The 27,812-nt window shown below is 39.3% G+C and overlaps 1 protein-coding gene and 1 gene segment (V, D, J or C); both read right to left on the bottom strand.

Annotated features, from left to right (window-relative positions):
- LOC124862937 overlaps positions 1–14,692 on the bottom strand; it is a 294,054-nt gene extending 279,362 nt beyond the window's left edge. The window contains exons 1-2 of the mRNA XM_047357154.1: positions 14,584–14,692; positions 14,177–14,486 (exon numbers count right to left, since the gene is read on the bottom strand). Coding sequence (XP_047213110.1) covers positions 14,177–14,486; positions 14,584–14,626 — 353 coding nt within the window. The 5' untranslated portion in view covers positions 14,627–14,692. The remainder of the gene's footprint in view (positions 1–14,176; positions 14,487–14,583) is intronic.
- Positions 14,693–19,438: 4,746 nt separating this feature from the next.
- LOC124863104 lies at positions 19,439–19,903 on the bottom strand. The segment is given in 2 exon segments: positions 19,439–19,752; positions 19,844–19,903. Coding segments are annotated over 2 exon segments (357 nt in total).
- Between the last annotated feature and the right edge of the window lie 7,909 nt (positions 19,904–27,812).

The raw sequence follows: 27,812 nt of genomic DNA, 5'->3' as shown, positions 1-27,812 counted from the left end.
TAGAGTTAACTCGTTGATTCAGATGATTAGGTTCATAGCTCGTTTAGAGACCCTTTTAATGATATGCTAATTTTGTGAGATAGGAATTTTGGGTTTTCATGAGCTGTATGCCAAAATCATCCGTATTAAGACAATAAAAGACCTGAAATATTTCAGTTAGTGTGCAATGAATCTAAAATATATGAATGTAAAATTTTCATCATGACATTATGGAAAATAATGAACTTTATCACAATATGCTAATATTTTGAGAAGGACCTGTATACTGTGGGACAAGTGGCGCATGGCACTGAATCCAGGTGAGAGTAATCAGGAGGATATGTGAATCAGCTGGGGCAGAAAACAAGCAGGGAGACTGGCAAGATAAACGTATAAACATGAATGAAGCAGAACACAAGGGCAACATCCAACAAATAGTAATAAACACAGAATATGACAGGAAGAGAAAGTCGGTACCTGAGGGCCGGTGCCCTGCATGTTTTAGATGTTTCTCTGCTTTAATACATCTGATTCAGATGGTTGCTCTTCAGTAAAAAAACTGTTAATCAGCCATCAGTGGAAATCAGGTGTGCTGAAGCAGGGAAACATCTTAAACAAGCAGGACACTGGCCCTCGAGGACCAACGTTGGACACTCTTGTCCTAACACCCAAGGATCATGACATTTTGACTCTGACCTATGCATCATTCAGGCAATAAAATAACTCCTTAAGAGATAAACCAGTGTTTGTGAGAAACACTTCCAAAAAAACTGCAGTAAAAGAGATAAATTCAAAGGTAAACTTTTGTAAGATAAATTCAAAGGTAAACTTTTGTAATAACTCCTTCTTGTTAACTTTAACTGCTTAAATCACCCTCTTTTTCAAATTTTCTCCTCTGTCAAAAGTGTAAAGTTACTTTTCTCATAGGATAATCCTTTAACATTTTAGTGTATGTGGACAGGTAAGTCTGAAAAGTTATTTATTTTTTGTTGGTAAACACAAACTAGTCAGGTTTCCCTTCAAACAGTAAATTGGTGTCATATTACTGTATTTGTGGTCTGAAGGTGCCTCCTCTGGTGGCTTCGAAGTATAACAAGTCATATAACAAGTCTTCAGGCTGCAGATTTTGTCCATTTAGTCACTGTTTTACTGAAGGAGTATCTTTGGAAATTGTTGTTTCTGTGTTTCTGAGTAAATATTTGTCGTACATAGAGCACAGGTGTCAAACTCCAGGCCTCAAGGCCCGCTGTCCTGCAACTTTTAGATGTCTCTCTGTCAGCACCTGAATCACGTAATTAGGTCATTAGCATGACTCTGTAAAACTTGAGTGTATGATGAGATAATTCAGTTTGATTCAGGTGTATTGAACTTTGGACACATCAAAAGATTGTAATAATAATTCTCAAAATTATTACTGTACCTGCATCTGTTAGCAGGGTCAAGTGAGTCTCAAAGATAAATTATTGGCTGTCTCAATCAGTACCAGTGTGACTGAATAATCTGGCGAGGAATGGATCACTTTCAGGAGCTTAAATGCCAGCTGTTCTCATCAGCAGAATCCTGGACAGGTGCCCATGCCACTCTGACTCTGGAAGGTGAGTAAACACAAACAGATCCACCAAACAGAACACAATCCTAACAAATATATATATTCCAAACAGGGTCTGTAATTTTGTAGAACTATAGGGCAACTTTGGAGACAACAATGCAAGAACAGGCTGAAGTGGCAAGTCATTCAAGTAGACTTGACTCCTTTTTGACTGACAAAACAACAATGTCCATGGAAGAACAGTGTTAAAATAAATTGCATTTAACCGACTTCCAGCAACTGAGGAAAGGGGGGGTAACAGCGGACTTCCCATGATGCCACTGCCCGTATAAAACCCCCACTTCTCCCACAAGTCTTTCTCTTCCACACGGCCTCCAGAGGGACTGGACAGGGGGGACACAGCGCGCTAATGTCTCTTTGCTGGCAAAAAGACATAACTCTTCAACTGGATCCGAGAGTGTCATGCGATCATCGCTCATATGCACTAAGTTAAGTTAAGTACGAATTAAATACTGTCTTTGTATCCGGTAGATTCATTCATGAATGGGAATTAAGGTACAAGCCTGGCTTGACTTTCTCTCTGAGGCCTGCAGGACCAAACTGTGTTCCAGAGAATTCCCTGTAGAGACGCTGTCTCTATGAAGCCGAGTGGAGGAGTTTCCCGATCTGAAGGAGGACTGCATCAACGTGGTAATGTGCAGTTTTGGCCAATCGACAGGTCAGCCTCCACTCTCCGCAGCTAAGGAGGTCAGCTGTAGCTAATAGTTTGTTGAATGTGGATGTTTCTTCAAACTTCGTCGTTGCCCGGACAACTCCTCCTCAGCATGGTTCATGAGGTTAGGTTTGGGCAGAGTAATAGAGAGATATTTAGCATGAAATGATCTAAACGTTTTTCATTTTATGAAGTTTGGTTTTGTTTGTGTTGAACTCTGCTATCTTGATGCTAGCAGGCTATCTGCAGCACACATGCTCAGCTTTGTGTTCTGTGTTTGTGTGTTTTTAAAGTTAAGACAAACTTTATTTAAAGGGTGATTTTAAACACAGAAGATCGGCCATAAAGCGCCGTCCGCGCTTATGCATTTTAACCCTTTTATTGACGGTATTTTTAAAGGTGTGTGTTCGATTCTGGTGCTAAGCTATCAGCTTCTTTTGTTAGCTTTAACTGCTAACAGGTAAGGATATGTGCTTGTTGCTAAAGAATATTTACCTAGAAAGGTTGAATCAGAATCAGAATCAGAATCAGAAAAGCTTTATTGCCAAGTACGTTTTTGGACATACAAGGAATTTGTTTTGGCGTAGTCGGTGCAATACAGTACAAATTAAACAGTATAAACATATCTACAATATAATATAAATATATGTGCACAGTTTTAAGTGAGTGAGAGTAAATATAGAGCAGTATAAGATGCAAGAGCAATACAACAGTGCAGGTGATCATTGTGCAAGTAAAGCAGTGCAAGTAAAGCAGGAGTCCAAGCTGAGCGTTAATGTAACACATAGAGTTACAAGTTACAAGTGTCCTGTCAGCAAAAAAAGGGGGGGTGTGGGGGAAAGGGACAGTGTCAGGGTGGTTTCCGGGCTTTGTTAACCAGGCTGGTGGCAGATGGGAAAAAACTGTTCTTGTGGCGTGAGGTTTTGGTCCGGATGGACCGCAGCCTCCTGCCAGAGGGGAGAGTCTCAAAGAGTCTGTGACCGGGGTGGGAGGGATCAGCCAGAATCTTCCCTGCCCGCTTCAGGGTCCTGGAGGTGTACAGTTCCTGGAGCGACAGTAGACTGCAGCCAATCACCTTCTCAGCAGACCGAATGACACGCTGCAGCCTGCCCTCATCCTTGGCTGTAGCAGCGGCGTACCAGATGGTGATGGAGGAGGTGAGGATGGACTCAATGATGGCTGTGTAGAAGTGCACCATCATAGTCTTTGGCAGGTTGAATTTCTTCAGCTGCCGCAGGAAGAACATCCTCTGCTGGGCTTTCTTGATGAGGGAGCTGATGTTTGGCTCCCACTTGAGATCCTGGGAGATGATGGTTCCCAGGAAGCGGAAAGATTCCACAGTGTCAATTGTGGAGTCACAGAGGGTGATGGGGGCAGGTGGGGCTGGGTTCTGCCTGAAGTTCACAACCATCTCCACTGTCTTTAGAGCGTTGAGCTCAAGGTTGTTCTGGCTGCACCAGTCCAACAGATGGTCCACCTCCCATCTGTACACAGACTCATCACCATCAGAGATGAGTCCGATCAGGGTGGTGTCGTCCGCAAACTTCAGAAGCTTGACAGACTGGTGACTGGAGGTGCAGCTGTTGGTGTACAGGGAGAAGAGCACAGGAGAGAGAACACAGCCTTGGGGGGAACCGGTGCTGATGGTCAGGGAGTCAGAGACGTGCTTCCCCAGCCTCACGCGCTGCTTCCTGTCAGACAGGAAGTCAGTGATCCACCTGCAGGTGGAGTCGGGCACACTCAGCTGGGAGAGCTTCTCCTGTAGCAGAACTGGGACGATGGTGTTGAAGGCAGAGCTGAAATCCACAAACAGGATCCTGGCGTAGGTTCCTGTGGAGTCCAGGTGCCGGAGGATGAAGTGAAGGGCTAGGTTGACTGCATCATCTACAGACCTGTTGGCTCTGTAGGCAAACTGCAGGGGGTCAAGGAGGGGGTCGGTGATGTCTTTTAGGTGTGAGAGCACAAGGCGCTCAAAGGACTTCATCACCACAGAGGTCAGGGCGACGGGTCTGAAGTCATTAAGCCCTGTGGTCCTTGGCTTCTTGGGAACAGGGACGATGGTGGAGGACTTGAAGCAGGCTGGCACATGACATGTCTCCAGTGAGGTGTTAAAAATGTCTGTGAAGACTGGAGACAGCTGATCAGCGCAGTGCTTCAGGCTGGCTGGTGAGACAGAATCCGGACCAGCAGCTTTCCGGGGGTTCTGTCTCCTGAAGAGTTTGTTGACGTCCCTCTCCTGGATGGAAAGAGCCGTCCTCGGCGTGGGTAGGGGGCTGGTGGGGGGGAACTTCAGGGTGGGGGTTGGAGGTGCCAAGGCCCCTCTTGAGGTTGGAGAGATGGGGGTGGTGGATTGTGGCTGCAGCTGTTGGGGGGCGTCGTGGGAGATGGTTGCAGGACTGTCCCTTTGTCTTTCAAAGCGGCAGTAGAACTCGTTCAGGTCGTTGGCGAGGCGTCGGTCGTTGATGGAGTGGGGGGCTTTCGGCTTGTAGTTGGTGATTTGCTTGAGCCCTTTCCAGACAGACGCAGAGTCGTTGGCTGAGAACTGGTTTTGGAGCTTCTCAGAGTACAGTCGTTTGGCCTCTTTCACTGCCTTGCCAAACTTGTACTTTGCCTCTCTGTATATGTCTTTGTCCCCACTCCTGAAGGCCTTTTCCTTATCCAGTCTTAACCTTCTGAGTTTAGCTGTGAACCAGGGTTTGTCGTTGTTGTAACTCACCCTGGTGCATGATGGTACACAGCTGTCCTCACAGAAGCTGATGTAGGAAGTCACAGCCTCTGTGTACTCGTCCAGACTGTTGGTAGTAGTCCTGAACACATCCCAGTCTGTACAGCCTAAACACGCCTGGAGATTCTCCACAGCCTCACTGCTCCACTTCCTTGTCGTCCTCACAACAGGTTTGCAGAGCTTTAGTTTCTGCCTGTATGCAGGAATCAGGTGGACCATGATGTGGTCGGATTGGCCCAGTGCAGCACGTGGGACGGCGTGATAAGCGTCTCTGATGGTGGTGTAACAGTGATCCAGAATGTTGTCCTCTCTGGTCGGACATTTTATAAACTGTCTGTATTTGGGGAGTTCGTGGGTGAGATTACCTTTGTTAAAGTCGCCAACGACGATAACTAAGGAGTCCGGGTTGGTCCGCTCCACACTCAGTATCTGGTCGGCGAGCATGCGCTGTGCGACCTGTTAGTTTTTAATCCAGTAAATAATATTTCCCTAACATTATTTTACTAAATTTGATAACTAAGTAAATACCATTAAGCCCCATTTCTCCAGAATGATTTGGTTATTTTCCAAAATGCTTCCTGAAATATTTTATCATTCCCTTAATAATATTTATTTGAATATTATTTTAATAAGTAAAGGCAGCTAATGAGACACCTTTGAGAATTAGTCATCCAGAAGGTTGGTTTTATTCAGCAGATCATTCTTAAAACATTATTTTCTTAAAATAATATTTTATCTGATCTTGCATTGTGAATGGTTGTCTAAAGGTTTGCTGATTATTGCCTAAGTTAGTTCCAAGACTAACTTAACTTAATTTCCAGATTCTTCAAGATAATCCTTGGTTCTCAAACATAAACACTGCATGGTAATGTTGCATCACTCTTTTGGTCATGGTTTCAACCATCTTTAATCAACTTGTTTATATTCTACATAACCCATTAGTCTTCGTTATTCTTTAATTCTGATTGGTAGTTTAGTTGGATTGTTTCTGCATAGTAAAGAGTTTGTTGATTGAAATATATTTGACTTTGAGTTGACTTATTTTTGTTAATAAATTATTGTATTTTAAGAAATTGTGTGAATTCATTCCATGTGTGTGCAGAGTTTTGCTGTTCAATAATCTCAGTGCTTGGCTCACCCTTTTCGATTTTGTCCTAATACTACCGCCTTACTGAGCTGGTATTCACACGACAACCCTTAACAGACCAAAATAATATTTGATAAAATATTAAGGTCAGTCAGTCATTTTCCACCGCTTATTCCATAGTGGGTTGCGGGGGAGCTGGTGCCTATCTCCAGCAGTCTATGGGCGAGAGGCAGGGTACACCCTGGACAGATCGCCAGTCCATTGCAGGGCAATACACAAACAACCATGCACACACTCATACACCTAAGGTCAATTTAGAGTGACCAATTAACCTAACAGGCATGTCTTTGGACTGTGGGAGGAAGCTGGAGTACCCGGTGAGAACCCACACATGCACGGTGAGAACATGCAAACTCCATGCAGAAAGACCCCAGGCTGGGAATCGAACCCAGGACCTTCTTGCTGCAAGGCAACAGTGCTACCAACTGCTCCACCGTGCAGCCAAAATATTAAGGTATTAATATTAAATATTAAAAAATACATTCAGAATTATAGTCACAACACTGTATGAACCAGTGAAACAGTGTGTGTTGGGGTAACCTAAGTTTGACTCTGGTTAACTTGACTTGGTTTTGGGTCACTTTAGTTCCTTGGGATACCTCCTTCCCATTCAGGTGCATAACGAAGCCACTTCTTGATAGTTTCGCTGTAGTCCCTGTCAGTCAGCTTTGCATCAAACTGCCGAGCAGCAGCTGAAAGACACAAAAAGAAGAGTGAGGAAGATAAGAGTGTATATCTGATACAATGTTTACCCCCCCACCCCCCTTTTTTGTTTTTGAGGTGCGCTAACCCCTCCTATGTCCAGCTTTTGGTGTGCGTGCACGGACTGTCACAGCCAAACATTACATTGCACTGACAACGAATGGACAAATTTGAGTGTTAATTAGGGCTGGGCGATATGGCCTAAAATGAATATCATGATATATTGAGCAGTTCACCTTGGTAACGATAAATGATTGATAACACTAACCTAACCACTACCAGCTGGACCGCCCACAGCCGCGCCCACCAATTACATTGTTCTTTGTTCATTTCTTAGCTTGCACTATTACCATCACTTTACAACATTGCACTTTTTCAAGATTTATATTTCATAAGGAAGAGACATGAAAGAGCAGAGAGGATGCGATACATTATAGGAGTTGGATTACAATTCTGTACTATATGGCACACTAAGAGCATAATTATATTTTGAATCACCAGCAGTCATGCCTCATTCCCTAAACATAACGTAAGAAATAGTTTGCAGGGGAAGAGAAGCTCATCAAACATGCTTTGCTGTACTGTTGTGTCAAGGAAATTATTTGCTGTGTTCAGCCATAAACTGCATGAGATCTTGCTGATGGTTTGGTCTTAAGACAAGAACAGTTTGCATAGACCCTCCCCTGACTCCACAGTTTGAAAAGAGCAAGCAACTTAATACAGGAAGAAACTGGACCGGTGAATATGTAATGATTCTGAATAAACAATTTCTAAACAAGAGGGGGGAAACATATTTTCTTTCTTGTTTCACACTAGCTGTCTCCAACTGGTTGTCTGTTATGTATTTATTTTCCTATTGTTGCTACAAATGCTGTTCATGTTACCCGTTTCAAAAACCACCACCAAATATAGTCATTAAATAAATGAGAATATTATCAGAAAGTTAAATTATTTCAGTAACCGAGTTCACTAAGTGAAACACATTATATAGATTAATTAAACACAGACTGTTGCTTTCAAGTCTTTATTTCTGTTAATTATGATGATTTTCCTCTGACCTGTTAAGCCCTGAAGGATTTTAGAGTGATTTCCGCCTAAAATTACATACTTGAAATAAATCAGGTATAGTTCCACAGTTTTAAGGTCTACATGGAAACCTCTGGTACCTGTGTGAAGGTAAGACATGAAACAGTATTTTTCAAGGGAACACTATTGTAACTGTTACTATATCTGATTTATTTGTGATCAAACATATATATATATATATATATATATATATATATATATATGTATATATATATATATATATATATATGTTTAATATATTCTATATTACAGCTGTCAGTAGCAGTATCAGAGCTACAAAGAACATGGTTGATCCTCTCTGAACTGATGGGCGGCCTTTGCTCCTCTGACTAATTCACTTCGTTTTAAACAGGCTGACTTTGCATATTGTTGAGTAGTAGGTCGCTTGTACTGACTTTATTTAGCACCATTTTTCAATACTCGTGTCTTTTTCAGGCTTCATTAAGGCTTCCAGCTTAAGAACAACATAGATCATTATGAAATGCACACTTTTTTTAGACTCTATCTAATATTGTGTTATAATATGGTAATAGTGAACTGACTGCGATTATTAGATTTCAGCATTGTCTTATGTTGACACTTGCAATCTGCTTCTGTTCTTTTCCTGCTGCTGTCTGACCTTGGTCATCAAGGAGATAATGATGTGGATCCCAAGAACTCAAAGTGTCTGAGGTTCCTGGATTTTTGATCACTTGTCTATGTGTTGCTTGATCATCTGTCAAGGCAGTTATCCAACATTACATGTAAAAAATAAACATATCAAACAAAGAAGTAAAAGAAGCTAAAAACAGTCTAAAAACATTTAGCTCAATAAAGGAATGCATTCACCCGTTGTAAGCAGGTATATTTTACATGACAAGTTTTATTTAAGCTTTGTGTACCTATTCTTAAAAGCAAATACATTAATTGAATGTTTTTCCATTTTATTGCAAAATGTTAAAACTTCTCAATGTTTACAGACAAAAACTATGAGTCTTCCAGATGAATGTGCAGTTTTAGTTAGAGAAAGAGTTGGCATTGACCCTCCCTCTCTGTCACTTTATCCCTCCAAACAGACAGGAGAGAAGTTTTTTCTGGGTATTGTTCATCTACAATCATCTTTCATGTTTTGGCCTACACATTCTTTGGAAAGTCTGCTTACTTGAAAGTCAGTGACATCTTCCACAAGGAAAACTCTCAAAAAATAATTCCTGCAAAGATGGCTGTTCCAAGTGTGTTGATAAATTTAGGTGGAAGGAAAATTGTGGTACAAGCAACAAGAACATCTGCATCCTTAAGAGAATTATGAAGCCCAACCCATACAAGAGTTTAGAAGTGACTAACTAGTAGTAGAGCACAGCTCGAGTCAGTGATTTAACAGCCAATACAAACAGATGTATCCTGGACATTGGCTAAAACTATTGTTTCGCTTTTGTATTTCTGTTGTATTCCAACTTGCCATTCTTTTCTTGTTTGTACACGAGCTTTATTGTTCTGTCATTTTCTATCTGATGAGCCTGCTGTGCCATTTTGAGGTCAAGGTATATACTGCAATATAGTTGCCTATATTTGTTATTCTTTAATGATGTTATTCATTTTTACTCACTTTTTTTTATCATTCTTTAAAACACCTTACTTGCTTCATATTTTTGTCAGGCCAAATACATCATTTTAGCAAATTAAATAAGATGTGATCAGTTAATAAGTACTTGAGCAGCCTTTTTCCAAATACTTTTTTCTTTTTCTTGAGTATTTTTTTACAATGACAACTTTTTATATCTACTTTAGTAAAAATATATCAGCAGTTAGTAGAAGTAGTGCTACAGTTTGAGCTCTGAACATGACAGTTGGCTACAAATGAGGTGAAATGAAAGTTATATGGATGACTGGGCATTTAATATTTAATATTTCAGAGTTTGCCTATAATTAAGCAAACATGCATTGTTAAAGTCAGCAGCGGCCTGTGCAGTAGTCAGTCTGGTCAGATGGTTAGGAAGTCTATTTCTGACTGCTGGGATTTTGTTCAGGTTTTCCCATGGTTTGAGTCACTGTGTGGGTATCTCACACAATAACAAACAGCTGTGTCTTCAGGCTGCAGGTTCTTTCCTGTTATTGTTTGTGTTCCAGCAGAAGTGTCTGTGTTGCAGATGAACTTGTTCTTCAGAGCACCATTTTGGGTTAAGCCCCCATCACCCCACCTGTAAAAAATCCATTCCATTGGTTTTCCTTTTGGATGTCTGATCCAACCTGTTGCATAGCTGCTATCAGTCAGAGAGTAACCAGATGGCTGACAGGTGATGGTCAGAGACTGTCCAGGCTGCACAATCTTGGAGTCTGGCTGGATCAGATCTATGCAGTACACACCTGTGGAAATAAAGAGAACAACTGCAGTGAGTAATTCAAATTGTCAAATTGTCAATTGGAATTATTAGTTTGAATCTGTACAAAGCTCCTCACAGGATCCAGCTGTCAGCAGCAGAATCAGAGCCACAGAGAACATGATTGATGCTGAAGCTCAACTGATGGGAGGTCTTTGTTCCTCTGACTAACACAGGCACATCACTTCCCTTTATACAGGCTAAACTTGCATATTGTTGAGAACCACGTTGTCTGTACTAACTTCATATGGGATCAGTGTTTTGATATTTTTTTACCAACCAATGTGTGTCAGGATTCATCAAGGCTTTGAAAACACTAAACCCTTTTAGGTACTAAAAAACTATTAATTTTAACAATCCTGCTTGATCTCTGTCACCAATTAGCTGAAGATGTAAACGTTAAAACTAAAACAAAAACTGAGTTTCCAGAGGTTTTAATTGTTTGTTTGGATATTGGTTGACCTTTTGTCATGAAGTCAGACAAAAAACAAAAGTTTTAAAAAAGAATAACAGACCCTACAGCAAGTTGTAATTTACTGTTGTAAACAGACATGTTTTAAATCAGCTCTGTTCTGTCCCTTTTGTACTCTCTTGAGCTGATCAGTCTGATTAATATAATTTGAGTCCTGTTTTAGCTTTACTATCATTCGAACTCCAGCTTCTCATGGTGGTTAAGGAGTTCCAATTTACTGCTTACTAGGTTCATTCACTCCCATGACTGATGAATTTTAGATGTTTTATCAATCTACCTTCACTATCTGAGGAGTTCATCTGCACACTGTAAGTAGGAGGTTCAAAGTCTAATTATTTCGTCCAAACAAACATTGATTGGTTAATTTATATTGGCCGTTTCCCCTGTTATTTCCATTTTCCCTCTTATTCTTTACTGTTGGCAGTTGCAAGGTGGGACGAAAAGAATGAAGTTAATGCATTTCTCAGTCATTTTTCTTTTGTATTTTGGAATAAAATAACCTTAATTTAAAAAACAAAAAAATTACAGATAATGTGGAATATCATTAATTTAATTGAAGAAATAGCCTCCCCAAGTCTGCATCACAGCTGGCTGTTGTGGTGGTCAGAGAAAATGTTGATGATGAACAATCAGTTTACAGTTTACCTTATAATGCAAAAAACATGCATAGTATATGTTAGGTATTATTTAGTCAACTCAGAGGCAAGAACGATACAGTCAATTTTACTTGCAAGGGTAGCTCTGCAGTACAGACTACAAAGTGTTGGCACCCCTCCCTCTTTATTTATACATGCTGGTTCACACACAGTTCAACAAATATTCAGGGTGTGTGTGTGTGTGTGTGTGTTGGGTCAGAAAGGTTAGGGTTCATGTGTCTTGATTTTAAACAGAGAGGGAGTGAGGACTTGGTAATCATAACTCACTCGCCTCCCACATATTCCTTTCTGTGGCATGTAGGAGGGAATACCACTTAGAGCAGACATGAGTGATAAACAATACAAAAGTTTTCAAACCCTAACAGTATAAAACCAGCAAGGAGACGTGCCATCTGCATCATTTAATGGTTCATTTCTTGTAAAGGGAACTACAAAACATGACTGACTTGGACAAGGTTAACCATGATTTGTCACACACATTTTATCAATGAACAATTCTCTATACAGAATAAGATTACCACATATTTTTCCTCATAGTCTCTTTATACATATTCAGATATGACACCATATGTGTGACTGTATCCTGTAGACTAATCCTTCCCATGATTGATGAACTGGAAGATTCTCTCATATTCATTTATCATCTTTGCTCTTCCACATTTAACCAAATTATTCAAATTTATCTTAATTAACAGTCTGCCAGAATTTTAATGTTGTATTATCTGATATACCTTGAAAAAATACATCAATGTTGGAAATAAAGTATTTATCGTCCTAGTAGTTAGTTTTGTATTCAGTGAGCCACAGGTTCTTTTAAATCTTTATTGTGCTAAAGAAAAATATTTCTTCAGGTTCCCTCGCAGATGTTTTGTTTAATTTTAATTGTTTTTATTTTTTTAAACTCAGGAAACGACCCAATGTTTGTATCTATACTTAGCAAAAAACTGTTTTAAGTTGGTCTCTCACATCGGCAGGTTTTTATTTTTTCTTCAGTAAACATGATCGCTGTCCAAAATTCTCCTGAGTAAAATGTTCTCAGAATAACATCATGAAAAAGAAATCCAAACAAATTTTGAATTATTAAATTCTTAGTGATTTTGAGAGTTTTCAGAAAACAGATGTGTTTTTTTTTATCAGAGGAGGTTTTTGTGCAGCTGCTCCACTGCTTTCAGTCACTGTGTTTCTCGAGCACAGAAGTAAACAGCAGAATCTTCTGCTGTTAGGCTGCTGATCTCAAGGAACTGGGTGCTGCTGGGGACATTTTCAGTCATGACGAAACGACCTTGAAAGGAACTTCCATAGCTGGGATCGTTGTTACCAGCGTTCATATACCCAATCCACTCCAGAGCTCTCCCTGCTCTCTGTCTTATCCAGTGGATATTGTAGCTTGTCATGTCAAAACCAGACATGACACAAGACATCTTCACTGTCTCTCCAGGTCCCTTCACCTCAGAGGCTGACTGCTCCAGTTTGATCTCACTCCAGGCTCCTGTAAGAAAACATCATGTGGTCATTATCTGAAATCAAAATTATAAATCACTGGATAAATTTCAAAGTGATGAACTAAAAGTCTCACTGTGAATGAAAACGACAAAAGCAAAACTCCAAATGACTGATTTTGCCATTCTATCACAAAAACAACTGAAAAAAAATATTCAAGAAAATAATTTTCTGTGTTCAGCCACAAACTGCTTGAGATCTTGCTGATGGTTTGGTCTTAAGACAAGAACAGTTTGCATAGACCCTCCCCTGACTCCACAGTTTGAAAAAGAGCAAGCAACCTAATACAGGAAGAAACTGGACTGGTGATTTATGTAATGATTCTGAATAAACAATTTCTAAACAAGAGAGGGAAACATATATTATTTCTTGTTTCATACTAGCTGTCTCCAATTGGTTGTTTGTTGTTTATTTATTGGCCTATTGTTGCTACAAATGCTGTTCATGTTACCTGTAGATTATTAGTTATTAGTACAGATTCAAAGATAAGTAAATTTTTATTGCGCTGGATTCATTCCACCAAAATTTAGTAAAAGGCCATTTTAGCAATTTATGTTTCTTTCTTATCTTCTTTTTTTCAAATTAACAGTTTATTTTAACAATTATTTGGTGTCAAATCATTTTTGGTGTGATGGCGCCTCCATTGGTGGCTCATAAGTATTGTAAATGTTCAGCCACGTAGGTTCCTGCACAGGAGTTGATAAGCTTAAAATAAACACTAGACGATTCAATGAATGGTCAAGTTGTCTACACCTTATTCATCAGTTTTTGTAATAGCTGAAAGGTTTGATTATTGTCCATTATGTGTTCTCTGTATGTATGTGTATTTTGTATGATTTTGAACAAAAATCCCAGCATAGATTAGAATAACTGACTACACATGACAACCATGACTAAACTTTATCTTGTTTCAGCTTCATATCATTTTTGTTCTTTATTTAAAAACATATTGAAACCTTTTTTTTTTCATTGAAATAAAAAACTGAAAAGTTTCTCCTACACTGCTGTTAGCTGCAGGGAAGGTGACAAGACAGTTGCATTAATGCTGAAACACTCAACTATTTATTCACGTCTGTAAAGGTTTATTGTATGAAATCTGCAAAGCAAAGCATATTTGTGTTATCTCTCGAAGTTAAGCTCATATTGTGATGCTCGTATAAAGTGGGGGCAGCTCCACAGAAGCTCTGTCTGTAGAATCTTTGTACATGTTTTCATATGAACCTTGTGTGTGAGTGTTTCCTCCTGGCTGATTGGTTTTTGTACAGATTTGTCTGTGGTTTGTATCACTGTGGGGCATCTCACACAGTAATAAACAGCTGTGTCTTCAGTCTGCAGGTTCTGTCCTGTTATTGTAACTGTTCCTGCCGAAGTGTCTCTGCTGTAGCTGAACTTGTTCTTCAGAGCATCATTTTGGTAAAAGTTACCAGCACCCCACATGTGAAATATCCATTCCATCGGTTTTCCTTGACGCTGTCTGATCCAACCTGTTGCATAGCTGTTATCGCTTACAGAGTAACCAGAGGGCTGACAGGTGATGATCAAAGACTGTCCAGGCTGGACAACCTTGGAGTCTGGCTGGATCAGATCAATGCAGTACACACCTGTGGCAACAGAAAAAAAAGCATTATTCTCACCATTCATCTTAAACATAATGCATCCACTGTAATTGTTAGCTTGAATCTGTAGAAAGCTTCTCACAGCTACCAGCTGTCAGTAGCAGTATCAGAGCTACAGAGAACATGGTTGATCCTCTGAAATGATGGGCGGCCTTTGTTCCTCTGACTAATTCACTTCCTTTTAAACAGGCTGACTTTGCATATTGTTGAGTAATAGGTCGCTTGTACTGATTTGATTTAGCACCATTATTCAATACTTTTTTTTACTTGTGTCTTTTTCAGGCTTCATCAAGGCTTTCTGCTTAAGAACAGCTTAGATCATTATGAAATGCACACTTTTTTAGACTTGTATCAATTATTGTATTATAATATGGTAAAAGTGAACTGATTGCGATTATTAGATTTCAGCATTGTCTTATGTTGACACTTGCAACCTGCTTCTGTTCTTTTCCTGCTGCTGTCTGAACTTGGTCAGCAAGCAGATAATGATGTGGATCCCAAGAACCCAAAGTGTCTGAGGTACCTTTTTGATCACTTGTTCATGTGTTGCTTTTTTACATTTCATGTAAAAAAACATATCAAACATAGAAGGTAAAAGACAAGCTAAAAAACGGTCTAAAACATTTAGCTCAATAAAGGAATGCATCCACCTGTTGTAAGCAGGTATATTTTAAATGACATGTTTTATTTTAAATTTGTGTACCTAATGATAAAAGCAACATTCCTACTCTAAAGTTTGTCTTGTTATTTTTTGTCCACTGTTTTATCCTTTCTTTGAAGTTTTCAATTAACTCCTCCAGGAAGGTTAACCACCAATTCTTTCAGGATTAGATATTAAAGATCTTTCGACTTATACCTGCTGTCTGTACTGGACTTAAAACCTTATCTGCTCCCAATCTACATTCACTCATGTGACGAAACTCATCTCACAGTTGCCTCTGTTGTTTTTTTATGTCGTGGAGCTGTTGAATTTTGAGTCACATCATTTTATCATTTTCTTATGCTTTGCTGATAATGTTGATGATCTAACTGGTCACTCTGCGCATTTACTTATATACTGATTTTACTGAGTCAAATTAACTCTGAGCTACAAATCCCTTATGCATGAAAGATCTCCTAAATCAAAAAGCTGAACTACTTTTAATGTTTGGACAGAGCAAAGAAAAGTTTTAAATAGAATTTTTTAGCAGTCTGTCCCAAAAGCAGTTAGTTGAATTTTGCTTTAGCTAGTCAGATAAAACAATTTGATAAATTGTAACAAAAAGGACCTCACTAAATACAATCACTGTCAAAAGTAATTGTCAATAAAATGTTGCCAAACCTTGAAAAATAAGCATATTATTTATATACAGGTCCTTCTCAAAATATTAGCATATTGTGATAAAGTTCATTATTTTCCATAATGTAATGATGAAAATTTAACATTCATATATTTTAGATTCATTGCACACTAACTGAAATATTTAAGGTCTTTTATTGTCTTAATACGGATGATTGTGGCATACAGCTCATGAAAACCCAAAATTCCTATCTCACAAAATTAGCATATTTCATCCGACCAATAAAAGAAAAGTGTTTTTAATACAAAAAACGTCAACCTTCAAATAATCATGTACAGTTATGCACTCAATACTTGGTCGGGAATCCTTTTGCAGAAATGACTGCTTCAATGCGGCGTGGCATGGAGGCAATCAGCCTGTGGCACTGCTGAGGTCTTATGGAGGCCCAGGATGCTTCGATAGCGGCCTTTAGCTCATCCAGAGTGTTGGGTCTTGAGTCTCTCAACGTTCTCTTCACAATATCCCACAGACTCTCTATGGGGTACAGGTCAGGAGAGTTGGCAGGCCAATTGAGCACAGTGATACCATGGTCAGTAAACCATTTACCAGTGGTTTTGGCACTGAGCAGGTGCCAGGTTGTGCTGAAAAATGAAATCTTCATCTCCATAAAGCTTTTCAGCAGATGGAAGCCTGAAGTGCTCCAAAATCTCCTGATAGCTAGCTGCATTGACCCTGCCCTTGATAAAACACAGTGGACCAACACCAGCAGCTGACACGGCACCCCAGACCATCACTGACTGTGGGTACTTGACACTGGACTTCTGGCATTTTGGCATTTCCTTCTCCCCAGTCTTCCTCCAGACTCTGGCACCTTGATTTCCGAATGACATGCAGAATTTGCTTTCATCCGAAAAAAGTACTTTGGACCACTGAGCAACATTTCACTGCTGCTTCTCTGTAGCCCAGGTCAGACGCTTCTGCTGCTGTTTCTGATTCAAAAGTGGCTTGACCTGGGGAATGCGGCACCTGTAGCCCATTTCCTGCACACACCTGTGCACGGTGGCTCTGGATGTTTCTACTCCAGACTCAGTCCACTGCTTCCGCAGGTCCTCCAAGGTCTGGAATCGGCCCTTCTCCACAATCTTCCTCAGGGTCCGGTCACCTCTTCTCGTTATGCAGCGTTTTCTTCCACACTTTTTCCTTCCCACAGACTTCCCACTGAGGTGCCTTGATACAGTACTCTGGGAACAGCCTATTTGTTCAGAAATTTCTTTCTGTGTCTTACCCTCTTGCTTGAGGGTGTCAATAGTGGCCTTCTGGACAGCAGTCAGGTCGGCAGTCTTACCCATGATTGTGGTTTTGAGTGATGAACCAGGCTGGGAGTTTTAAAGGCCTCAGGAATCTTTTGCAGGTGTTTAGAGTTAACTCGTTGATTCAGATGATTAGGTTCATAGCTCGTTTGGAGACCCTTTTAATGATATGCTAATTTTGTGAGATAGGAATTTTGGGTTTTCATGAGTTGTATGCCAAAATCATCCGTATTAAGACAATAAAAGACCTGAAATATTTCAGTTAGTGTGCAATGAATCTAAAATATATGAATGTCAAATTTTCATCATTACATTATGGAAAATAATGAACTTTATCACAATATGCTAATATTTTGAGAAGGACCAGTATTAACTTTCATTCAAGTCATTGAACAGTTCTCAGAAACCAGATGTCTCTGTGTTTACAGTGTTTGATTTCTGTCGAGGTTTTTTGTACAGCTGCTCTACTGCTGTGTTTCTCAAGCATAAAAGTAAACAGAAGACTGAATCTTCTGCTGTCAGGCTGCTGGTCTCGAGGTACTGGGTGCTGGTAGGGACATTTTCAGTCATAATGAAACGACTATGAAAGGAACTTCCATAGATGGCGACGTTTTAACCAGCATCCATCCTACCATCCACTCCAGAGCTCTCCCTGCTCCCTGTCTTATCCAGTGGATATAATAGCTTGTCATGCTGTAACCAGAGATGACACAAGACATCTTCCCTGTGTTTCCAGGTCTTTTTATTCAGATTCATCCAGTCTGATCTCACTCCAGGCTCCTATAACAAAACATGTTACGGTTATTATCAGTCAAAATTATGAATCACTGAACGAATATCATAAAAATGGTCTGAAAATCTCATTGTGAATAAAAACTACAAAGAGAAAGCTCCAGATGACTGATTTATCCATTCTATGACAGAAAAGGTTCAATGGTGATATGTTTTAATTAAAGTATGTTAAAGTTTTTTTTTTGTTTGTTCGTTTTTTCCACATCCTCATAAACTGTACAATAACTCCTGATTGAATCCCTTTAAAAGAAGAGTTAGCATAGATCCTCCCCTGACTCCACAGGTTAAAACTGAACCTACACCTGCAGCAGATAACAGCAGTAATGACTGTAACACTGTTGAATGAAGGGTTTCTTAACTGAAGGAACAAAATGCATAGTCTTGAACTGATTGCCTGCTTTTTGTTTTATTTATTTCTTTATCTTTAAAATATGCAGCTCTTTGCTTGATCATTTCAGTGCTTATATCGTTAGGTGGAAATATGTCTCACATTCTTCTTTAACAAAAGTCTCAGCAAAGTCTTTCACATAAATTTTAGCTGAAGCTTTTTTTTTTTATTTTAGAAATTTATTTGCAAATAACTTTAAACATGAAAATGTTTAAAACAGCTGGGTAATGTAGCACGCAGTTTGGTAAAACTGGTTTTATAAATTTAAACTTTAGCTGCGTTGCTAAAAGTCACAGTTAGACGGTAGTTTTTATTTCTTTCAATTTCTGTGAATCTGAAAAAAAAAGGGGAAACAGCAACTTTGTTTAGTCTTCTGGTAATTTTGACCCTGTTTGAATCCTGTTGAAAGTGATCTGGTCTTCAGCCACACTGTTGTTTTGCTTTCCTGAATCATAACTGCTGGTCCAATCTTCAACAGTGGTCTCTTTCCATTCTGAAGTATTTGTGACATTTTGTGAAAAATAGAGAAAAAAACATCAAAGTCCCAGGGCTCCTCCTTCTGGTGGCTTCCTGAAATAAATGTGGAGGCTGTACTGCTGAATCCCAATAATGAAGAAATAACTTAATCAGATCTCATAGGAAGCAGTTTTTAGGATGGTTACTCTCTGACTGATAGCAGATATGCTATCACCCTAGTATATATTATCAAAATGTTCTTTTTAAAAGCATTCTAGTTATCATCAGTATTGCATCTGTGGATAAGAAGAATATCCACTGAACAATGCTAATATGTTCACAGATATCTATTTCATATTAGTGCTTTCTTGTTCTGCTGCCTCAAAGAAAGGTACTATTGATGTAAACTAAATATGAGGCAAGAAAACTGTTTATGTAATTGAACAGGTTCTCCACCTTGTTAATGAGGTGACAATTTAGATGCCACAAAAGTGCTCAGAAATGACTGAAAAATACATTTTAAATATGCTCTATTGTTACTGAGTGTCTTAGCGTTGTTCACTGTCTATAGCCTTGGAAAACAAGGCTTACATTTGAATTGTATCACAGACATAAACTGTTTTGTCTCTGAAAACAGCACTTCCTCTGGTTAAGTAGTACATGTGCACAGCCTCTGAGGGTTTTTTTGTTCAGCTCTGCTGCTTTTCTGAGTCACTGTGGTTCTCTCGCACAGTAATACACAGCAGAGTCTTCAGGCTGCATATTCTGTCCATGTAGAGTTGCTGTGTTGCTGGAAGAAACAAAGGTGATGCTGAACTTGTTTTTCAGTGAATCTTTGTAGTATGTACTCCATCCAGAGCCTTCTCCAGATCCACCAATCCATTCCAGTTCTTTTCCTGCATGCTGTCTGATCCAAGCTGTCCAGTAGCTGCTGACAGAATAAGAGACCTGACAGCTGAGGGTTAAAGGCTGACCTGACTGTACAGTCAGAGAGACTGGCTGAGTAAGCGTTTCACTTTTCACACCTGTGAAAGAAAAAAATGATGTTTAGGAGAGTGAAAACAGTGAGCAGACAGTCTAAGGTGAACATGCTGTCAGTGCCTCAGTGAAACTCACAGGATCCAGCAGCCAGCAGCAGCAGCAGAGCTACAGAGAACATGTTGGTGTTAAAAATGATCTAATGGGAGGTTCTCTTATTCGACGGCCTGAAAAAGGATTTATAGTAGACAGCCTCGACGTTTAATTTGCATAGAGCCAAAAGACAGAGGATTTGTCCAATTAGATTCAATGTGTATGCTGTGAATATTTATTTTTATGCTTTTGTACAGGAATGTGTCAGAGCTTAGGGTTGGAGTCCAATTTGTAGATAATTATCAATCTACATGTCCAGGAGTGATTTTTTTTAAATTATTTTATACCTAATTCTGCCCAACTTTCTGCTTTCATTGGCTGTAACCTGATAATGTAGACAGACATTATTGTATACAGATGTTGCCTATATGTAGGCCAAAAGGACATACACTGTGTTCATAAAGGTTTGCTGAACATCGCCCTGCCTGACAACACTGCAAATATACATAGCTACAGTAGAGTGGCCAACCTATTCTGCCAATTCTAAAGTCATCAAGTAAATCTCAAAAGTTCAATTATCATTTTGTTTTCATATTTCCTATTGTGAATGTTCACTGTCTGCCTACTAGCAGTTACAGTTTACAGTTTTAACATTGTTTTGTTTCTGGTCTTTTTTGTTTTTATCACAGATTATGTTTAATCAACCGTAAAATTTCAGTCCATGTTTAGGACACTTTCATAGCAGCTGAAATGTAGGAAAGCAAAGCAAAGAAAAAAAAAAACGAGACAGAATCAGAATAAGCTTTATTGCCAAGTTTGTACATACAAACAAGGAATTTGACTTCGGTACACTTTGCTCTTTGGTTTTGTTTTTGCATTACAGAATATACATATTTACAATGTACAAATATACACATATATAAATAAAATAAAGATGAAAAGGTACATTTGCAACATCTGTATGCTGTTGTTTTTTACTCTATTGAATGTTCAACAGAGAAACAGCCTGGGGGAAGAAACTGTCTCTGTGGCGGTTGGTTTTAGTGAACAGTGCTCTGTAGCGGCGGCCTGAAGGTAAAGCTCTGAACAGTTTATGTGCAGGGTGTGTGGGGTCTGCAGAGATTTTAGCAGCTCTTTTTCTGACCCTAGACCTGTATAAGTCCTGGATGGAGGGAAGGTCAGCTCTGATGATTCTCTCTGCAGACCTGATTATTCGTTGCAGTCTGGACCTGTCCTGTTTTGTGGATGAGCCAAACCACACTGAGATGGATGAAGACAGGACAGACTGAATGATGGCAGTGTAGAAGATGACCAGCAGCTCCTGTGGAAGGTTGAACTTCTTGAGTTGCCTCAGGAAGTACAGTCTCTGCTGGGCCTTCTTTTGAACAGTGTCTATGTGCGAGGACGATCTCAGGTCTTCAGAGATGGTGGTTCCTAGGAACCTGAAGTGGTCCACAGCTGCTACGATGTTGTTGAGGATGGTGTACGGGGGTAGTGTTCTCCGAAGGTCCACCACCATTTCCACAGTCTGGAGTGGGTTGAGTTCAAGGTAGTTCTGACTACACTAGTTTATCAGCCGATCCACCTCCGGTCTGTATGCAGACTCATCACTGTCCTGGATAAGACCAATGACAGTGGTGCAAACTTCAGGTGTTTCACAGACGAGTCCGATGAGGTGCAGTCATTTGTATAGAGGGAGAAGAGGAGTGGGGATAGAACAGACCCCTGGGGGGCACCAGTACTTATTGATCTGCTGCGGGAGAAGATGCTCCCCAGTCTCACCTGCTGCTGTCTGTCCGTCAGGAAGCTGTTGATCCACTGACAGGTGGAGGCTGGGACGTTGAGCTGGGTGAGCTTCTGGTGGAGGATGTCTGGTATGATGGTGTTGAATGCCGAGCTGAAGTGTACAAACAGGATCCTGGCGTACGTCCCTGGGTGGTCGAGGTGTTGCAGGATGAAGTGTAGACCTAAGTTAACAGCATCATCTGCCGACCTGTTTGCTCGGTAAGCAAACTGCAGGGGGTCCCGCAGGGGGCCTGTGATGTCTTTCAGGTGCTTCAACACCAGCCGCTCAAAGGATTTCATGATCACAGACGTCAGGGCTACAGGCCTGTAGTCATTTAATCCTAGGATGGTGGGTTTCTTGGGCACCGGGATGATGGTGGATTGTTTGAGGCAGGAGGGGACCTCACACGTTTCCAGTGACTTGTTGAAGATCCGGGTGAAGATTGGGGCAACTCGATGTACACACTGGAATTATCTAAAAATCCATATTTCTGGTTATAAAGAAAAAAAGATTGTTTAGGACCTTGGTGTTGCTCAACAATTTAGTGGTGTTATGGCTGTTTTTGTGGTGGCCTCATCTTAAAAGCTTTCATGTGCTGAAAGGTTTTTGTACAGTGTTCCTGTTTTCTGTTTCACCGTGTACCATCGAGCACAATAATAAACAGCAGAATCCTCAGCTGTCAAACTGTTTATCTGCAGATACACCTGATTCCTGCTGTTCTCTCTGGAGATGGTGAACCTGCCTTTCACTGACTGAGAGTAGAAGGTGCTGACACCACCATCAGTGATAGCTGAAACCCACTCCATTCCTTTTCCAGCCGCCTGTCTGATCCAAACGTTACCATAATGTGCGCTGAATCCAGAATATGTGTAGGTCAGCCTATGGGATTCTCCAGGCCTTTTAACCACTGGTTCAGACTCAGTCACTGTTTGACACTTGGTACCTGCAGAGAGACAGTTCATTAGCTACCGAACATTAACAATATTGTATTAATCACTTATGCAGCTCTTCAAAGCATTATTTTGTTCTCACCAGGCCAGGTAATCGTAAGGATGACAAAAGCAGTCACAACCTCTGGTCTGATCATTGTGGCAGCCATTTGTCTTTTATACATCTACATATCACATTAACTTTAGAACGTTAACCATCTTGAACTGCCAATATTATTTTTTTCCTTTCTTAAAGTGTCATATCATGCAAATCTCAATGTATTTCTAAACAAGAAAGGTGATAAAATTACTCAATTGGTAAAAGAACAATTTCTGAATTTAGCCTGTCTAAAAGTATCTAATTCAAACAATACATCAAAAGTGGAATGGTTTTACTAGAGTCTCTTCATCAGTATTAGTACCATTAATGCATATGACTACAGAAGGACTGGCAAAGAGACCGATAGGAAATGAATGAGGGTATAGGATGTGAGAGTTACAAGTTATGTCCTGGCAGGATAGAAGCAGACATAAGTAGGACACCATTAGACTGCAGAGGAACTTGATTTATCTTTTTTGTGTTTGTTTTTTCTCGTTTGTTTCATCATTTAGTTTTAACACAAACATTACATTATCTATAATACATAACTGTAGTGCATTCAGTAAACCGGATATTGGAGATAAATATTCTCCAAAAGTATAAGTAGAAGATAAGAAGCTGTTGGTAGTAGGTTGAAAAACATGTCATCAGTTAACAGTATTTGTATGTGTGACAATGTCATCCTTATCTTCTGGTGTCCTCTGGTTTCAAAATGGACCGTCTCAGATACCCGATGCTGTCACTGTAATCTGTCGGGATTTCTACACATCCTTCAACACTGCTGGCATAAACTGTTGTGTTCATCATTGTAAAAAGACGCCATCCAGTCCAGTACTTTTCCAGCAGGTTGTCTGATTCAGGCCATTTCTAACTGAATGAAATTATATTAAGATCCTCTGCAGGAAAGACTCAGAACTTTCTGAGAATTTTCCACTACAGTGGTGGAAGGAAAAACTCCAGAACCTAGCTGTTAGAACCTGCCAAACAACCTGGAATTATGCAAGACTGAAAAGGGTGAACCAAAGAAAAATTAAAAGTGTAAATACAGGGTTTCCTTTCAATGAGGAAGTTAAACACATAGTTGGAGATCTGAAATATGACATTTGCATTTGTTTGAGGCAAAGGTGTCTCGGGATATTGTTAGTTATTTAAAAGTACCTGTTTTTCAATTTGTTTTTCATTCCTGCAAGTTTTAAATTTAGACGATGTAAAAGATGTCATCTTCTCTCCCAGCCAAAGAAAAAATATTATGTGTTATCATTAGACTAAACCACAATTCTTGAAGGTTTCATATTGAGTACTGAAGACCTTTGGACAGAGCCTTTGGCCTGGTATTTAATTCATCAGTGGTGTTAGAGCTCCTCCTCTGGTGGTTTCACACTACAGGTGTTCAGACTGAGGGGTTTTTGTACAGCTCTGCAGTTGGTTGTTTCACTGTGGCTGTTTCGCACAGTAATACACAGCAGTGTCTATAGGCTCCATATTCTGTCCATCCAGAGTCACTGTTTTACTGGAAGCATGTACTGTAATACTGAACTTGTTCTTTAAATAATCTTTTTTAGCTCCGGTGCATCCAGTGCACATGTAACCAATCCACTCCAGTCCTTTCCCTGCAGGCTGCCTGATCCAGTGTGTTGCGGTGCCCAAATTATAAGAGACCTGACAGCTGATGGTCAGAGTCTGACCTGGCTGTACAGTCACAGAAGCTGGCTGTGTCAGCTGTTCACAGTTTACACCTGTTTAAAAAAAAAAAACAACATATTTTATTACTAAAGATGAGGGAATATTTAAAGAAACAAACTACTGGCTGAGATGAATTTTAAGAAACTCACCTGCAGCTGCCAGGAGCAAGAACAGAGCAGCACAAAACATGTTGACTAATGAAACAGATATCCTGCCAATTCACCTCCAGTGTGTGACGTTTTATAGCAGATAGGTGGAGGCCAAGTTTGCATACGATCAAACCCACAATGTGTATAACAGAAAAGTTCAACTCTGAAAACAAACTTGGAATATAAACCACTGACGTTTACTTTTTTAGTTGGTTGTTGTAACATGTAATAATAAATTAGCAAAACATTTATCTCTGAAGCATCAGTAAGAAAGCAGCACATGTACATTTTTAGTCTAGACAGCCTATTACATTCAACTTCACTGAAATTAAGCAGTGGTGGTCACACAATCTACTATTTTATTTATTTAATGAACACATTTGATCAGCTTGACTTCAAATTATTAAAACGTTATTTTTAAATTATTTTATAGTTTCTTTGATTGCAATGTTATATCAATGTTATATCTATTGATTCTTTGTATTCGCTGTAATTTATTGTCACGGTTTGTGGTTGGTTGGGACTGGGATGCAGACAGAAGCTTGGAAGCCACATAGTTTTAGGAATCTTCTTCTTTAATAAACAATAAACAAATGACTTACACGAGGACACGGAGCAGGAGACACAGGAAGATAACAGGAGGAACCAACTGGGAGGAGAACCGGTCAGTTAATGTACAAAGGGAAGTGCAATGTGAACCAATGGGAAGGCAGGTAGGTAATCAGATGACAGGTAATGACAGGTGTGAGGATCAGCTGAGGGTATTGAGGGAATTAGGTTACTGTGGATACTGGTGCAGGGGAAGAGAGACGTGGGGGAAACTAGACTAAAGACACTCAGGGAACATATCTAAGGAAAAGTATAAACATAAATACAGGGATCAAAACACTAACTGGGAAGCCAGAGACATGAGGAACTAAACTAGACTAAATAATAAACCTAAAAATGAGCGAATATAAATTGTAACTAAATCTAGAAGGAAACAACAACTAAATCTGAGGACACGGGAAAAACTTAACTGTAAAAGTAATAAGTAAACAAGCACAAGAATACTAAGCGACAAACAAAACTAACTAAAACCTGACAGAAAGGAAATAAACATAAGGAACAAAAGAGAACTAAACTAAATAACAAACTTGGGGAAGAAAATATATTTAAAGCAAACACATAAGCACAAGGATCTAAACAAATATTAACTAAACAAAAGTAAACTACTAATCAGAGGAACAGGGAAAACATCTGACAGCAGAGTAAACCTGACAGCAATTTATAATTTACTTTAGTATTTAAATATGACCTAGCTACATAGTAGCTTCTGGATATATGTGACGTCATTGTTTTAGTTAGCTTACAGATGCTAGTGGTGATATGAGTAAGAACATCAGCTCTTTTCTTCTTTACGTCTTCACCCAGACCCTGACAATCTTTGCCCAGAAGATCACAGTAAGTAGGAAAACTTACAAATAGTAAAAGAAAATATACTATATTCTCATTAAAGTGTCCATCATTTTGAATTTATTCTATATCATGTAAAATCAATCGTTTTCAGTAAAAACAAAAGTAAGAAGACGTCATTGTGAAATTAACAGGATATTAACTGCTTTTCCTCAGGCACTCTACTCTTATCTCAAAGTGAACAAAAACATGTGAGAAGGAATGTTGTGGTTTTGGAAAATATAATTACACATTTTAGACAATAATCTTGTGATTCTAACAGGTTTTATTTGTTTTTCTTTGAACACATATTTAATTTCATAACCTTCATGATTCATTTATGATACTAAACCCAGAATATGCATAGGTTAGTCTTTGGGATTCTCTTTGCATTCTTTGTTTACAGCATTTTAAAGGGTTAAACCACATTGGACTAAAAGCAACCAAAGTTCTTAATGCGATTTTTGAAGTATTAACTTGTAATTAATTTTGACCTGCTGTCTGATTCAAGTGTTCCTGTTTAGAAAGATCAGCCAGACTTCTTGACTTAACAGTTTAGACTGAAAATTCGTTCAAATATTTTCCATGGACAAAACAATTTATGTCATGCTTTAAAGTTGTTTGGGTTTTGTTTTGGGTTTTTCTCTTATTCTGATTATGTTCTCCAAGTTGTTGTGTTGTGGATCTAGCTTCAGATCATTGTTTTCCAGGTGGTGCTTTAGTTCTTTCCTGTGGTTTAGTTCTAGTATTCTGTTTATGATGGATTTTTAGTCTATGATCTGTAAGAGTTTTCCCTTTGTTAGATTGTGTCCTTCATCTGGCTTCATCTGGTCCACCTGTTTAATGCCAGTCAGTTTTTCTGTTTCCACCGTGTGTCTTGTCCACTTATACGCTGCTGTTCTGTTTAATCCTCGCGGAAACATCCCATTTATTTCCATGCCTTTGTCATGCCATGCTTAGCCTGCCCTTGTTTCACGCCTGCATATTTTGAGTTTGTGTTTTATTAAAGCCCGTACTCACCACCATGTCTGCTCGTCTGCATTCTAGGGTCCACTTCTACAACCCATCCTGAAAATTTAACAAAGTTTCCATTTCTTTGAATTAGTTTCAGTTACTATTTTTTTTTTTTTGTAACCCTATGCTAAGAAAATGTAATTAAATGAAAGAGAAATGAATGATTTTCCCACTTTGACTGTCTCAGTTTTCCCCACAACATTAAGAAAAAAACGTTCCATCAGTTCAGTAAATCTTTTTAGTCTAGGGTTAAAATCCTACTAATGGGAGTTCTAGGGCATATTCATACGAGGAACGTCGTTTGGTCCGCTTGTTTGGTCCAGACCAAAAGCAGACTTTATGTTTTCCATTTGGTGCGGTTGTGCATTGGGCATACTTGTGTTGTCATTACAGCCACAATATCATTGTGAGGGTCAAGAGCAACACATTCAACACAGATTTTGCAATGTTCTATTTATAATTTTGGAACCCTGTCGGAGAATGTGTGCTGCAAGCCGAAGGACATGCTGTGCTCTCCACCGAGCTAAAACATGCAAGCAACAGTGTTGCTAAGCAACAAAACACGGTTCATGTAAAAATTCAGTATAACGTTCACTGCTACGGTGGCTTGATAAGTCCTAAGACGTATGTGTAGCACTTGTGCTGTATTCTAGTAAAGATTTGCGCTACTAAGACCTAGGTCCTGAGGAGTAAGGAGGAGTATAATTAGTAGTACAACTGACCGATTTATTGCAGCACCATGAATGCACAACAACAAAACTAAATTTTAAAAATATATAGATTATCACAATTACAGCGAAAGGAAATAAACCGAAATAAAATAGAGCTCTTTCCTTCAAAAAAAAAAAAAATGATAATTACAGTGCACTACAAGAACAGGGATTAAATTGTTTCCAAACTCCAGTCTCTTTGTTTAGTG

This window comes from Girardinichthys multiradiatus, chromosome X (genome assembly GCF_021462225.1).
Source record: "Girardinichthys multiradiatus isolate DD_20200921_A chromosome X, DD_fGirMul_XY1, whole genome shotgun sequence".
NCBI lineage: Eukaryota > Metazoa > Chordata > Actinopteri > Cyprinodontiformes > Goodeidae > Girardinichthys > Girardinichthys multiradiatus.
The sequence above is the reverse complement of the archived record's forward strand: the minus strand, read 5'-3'. Positions and strand labels throughout refer to the sequence as shown.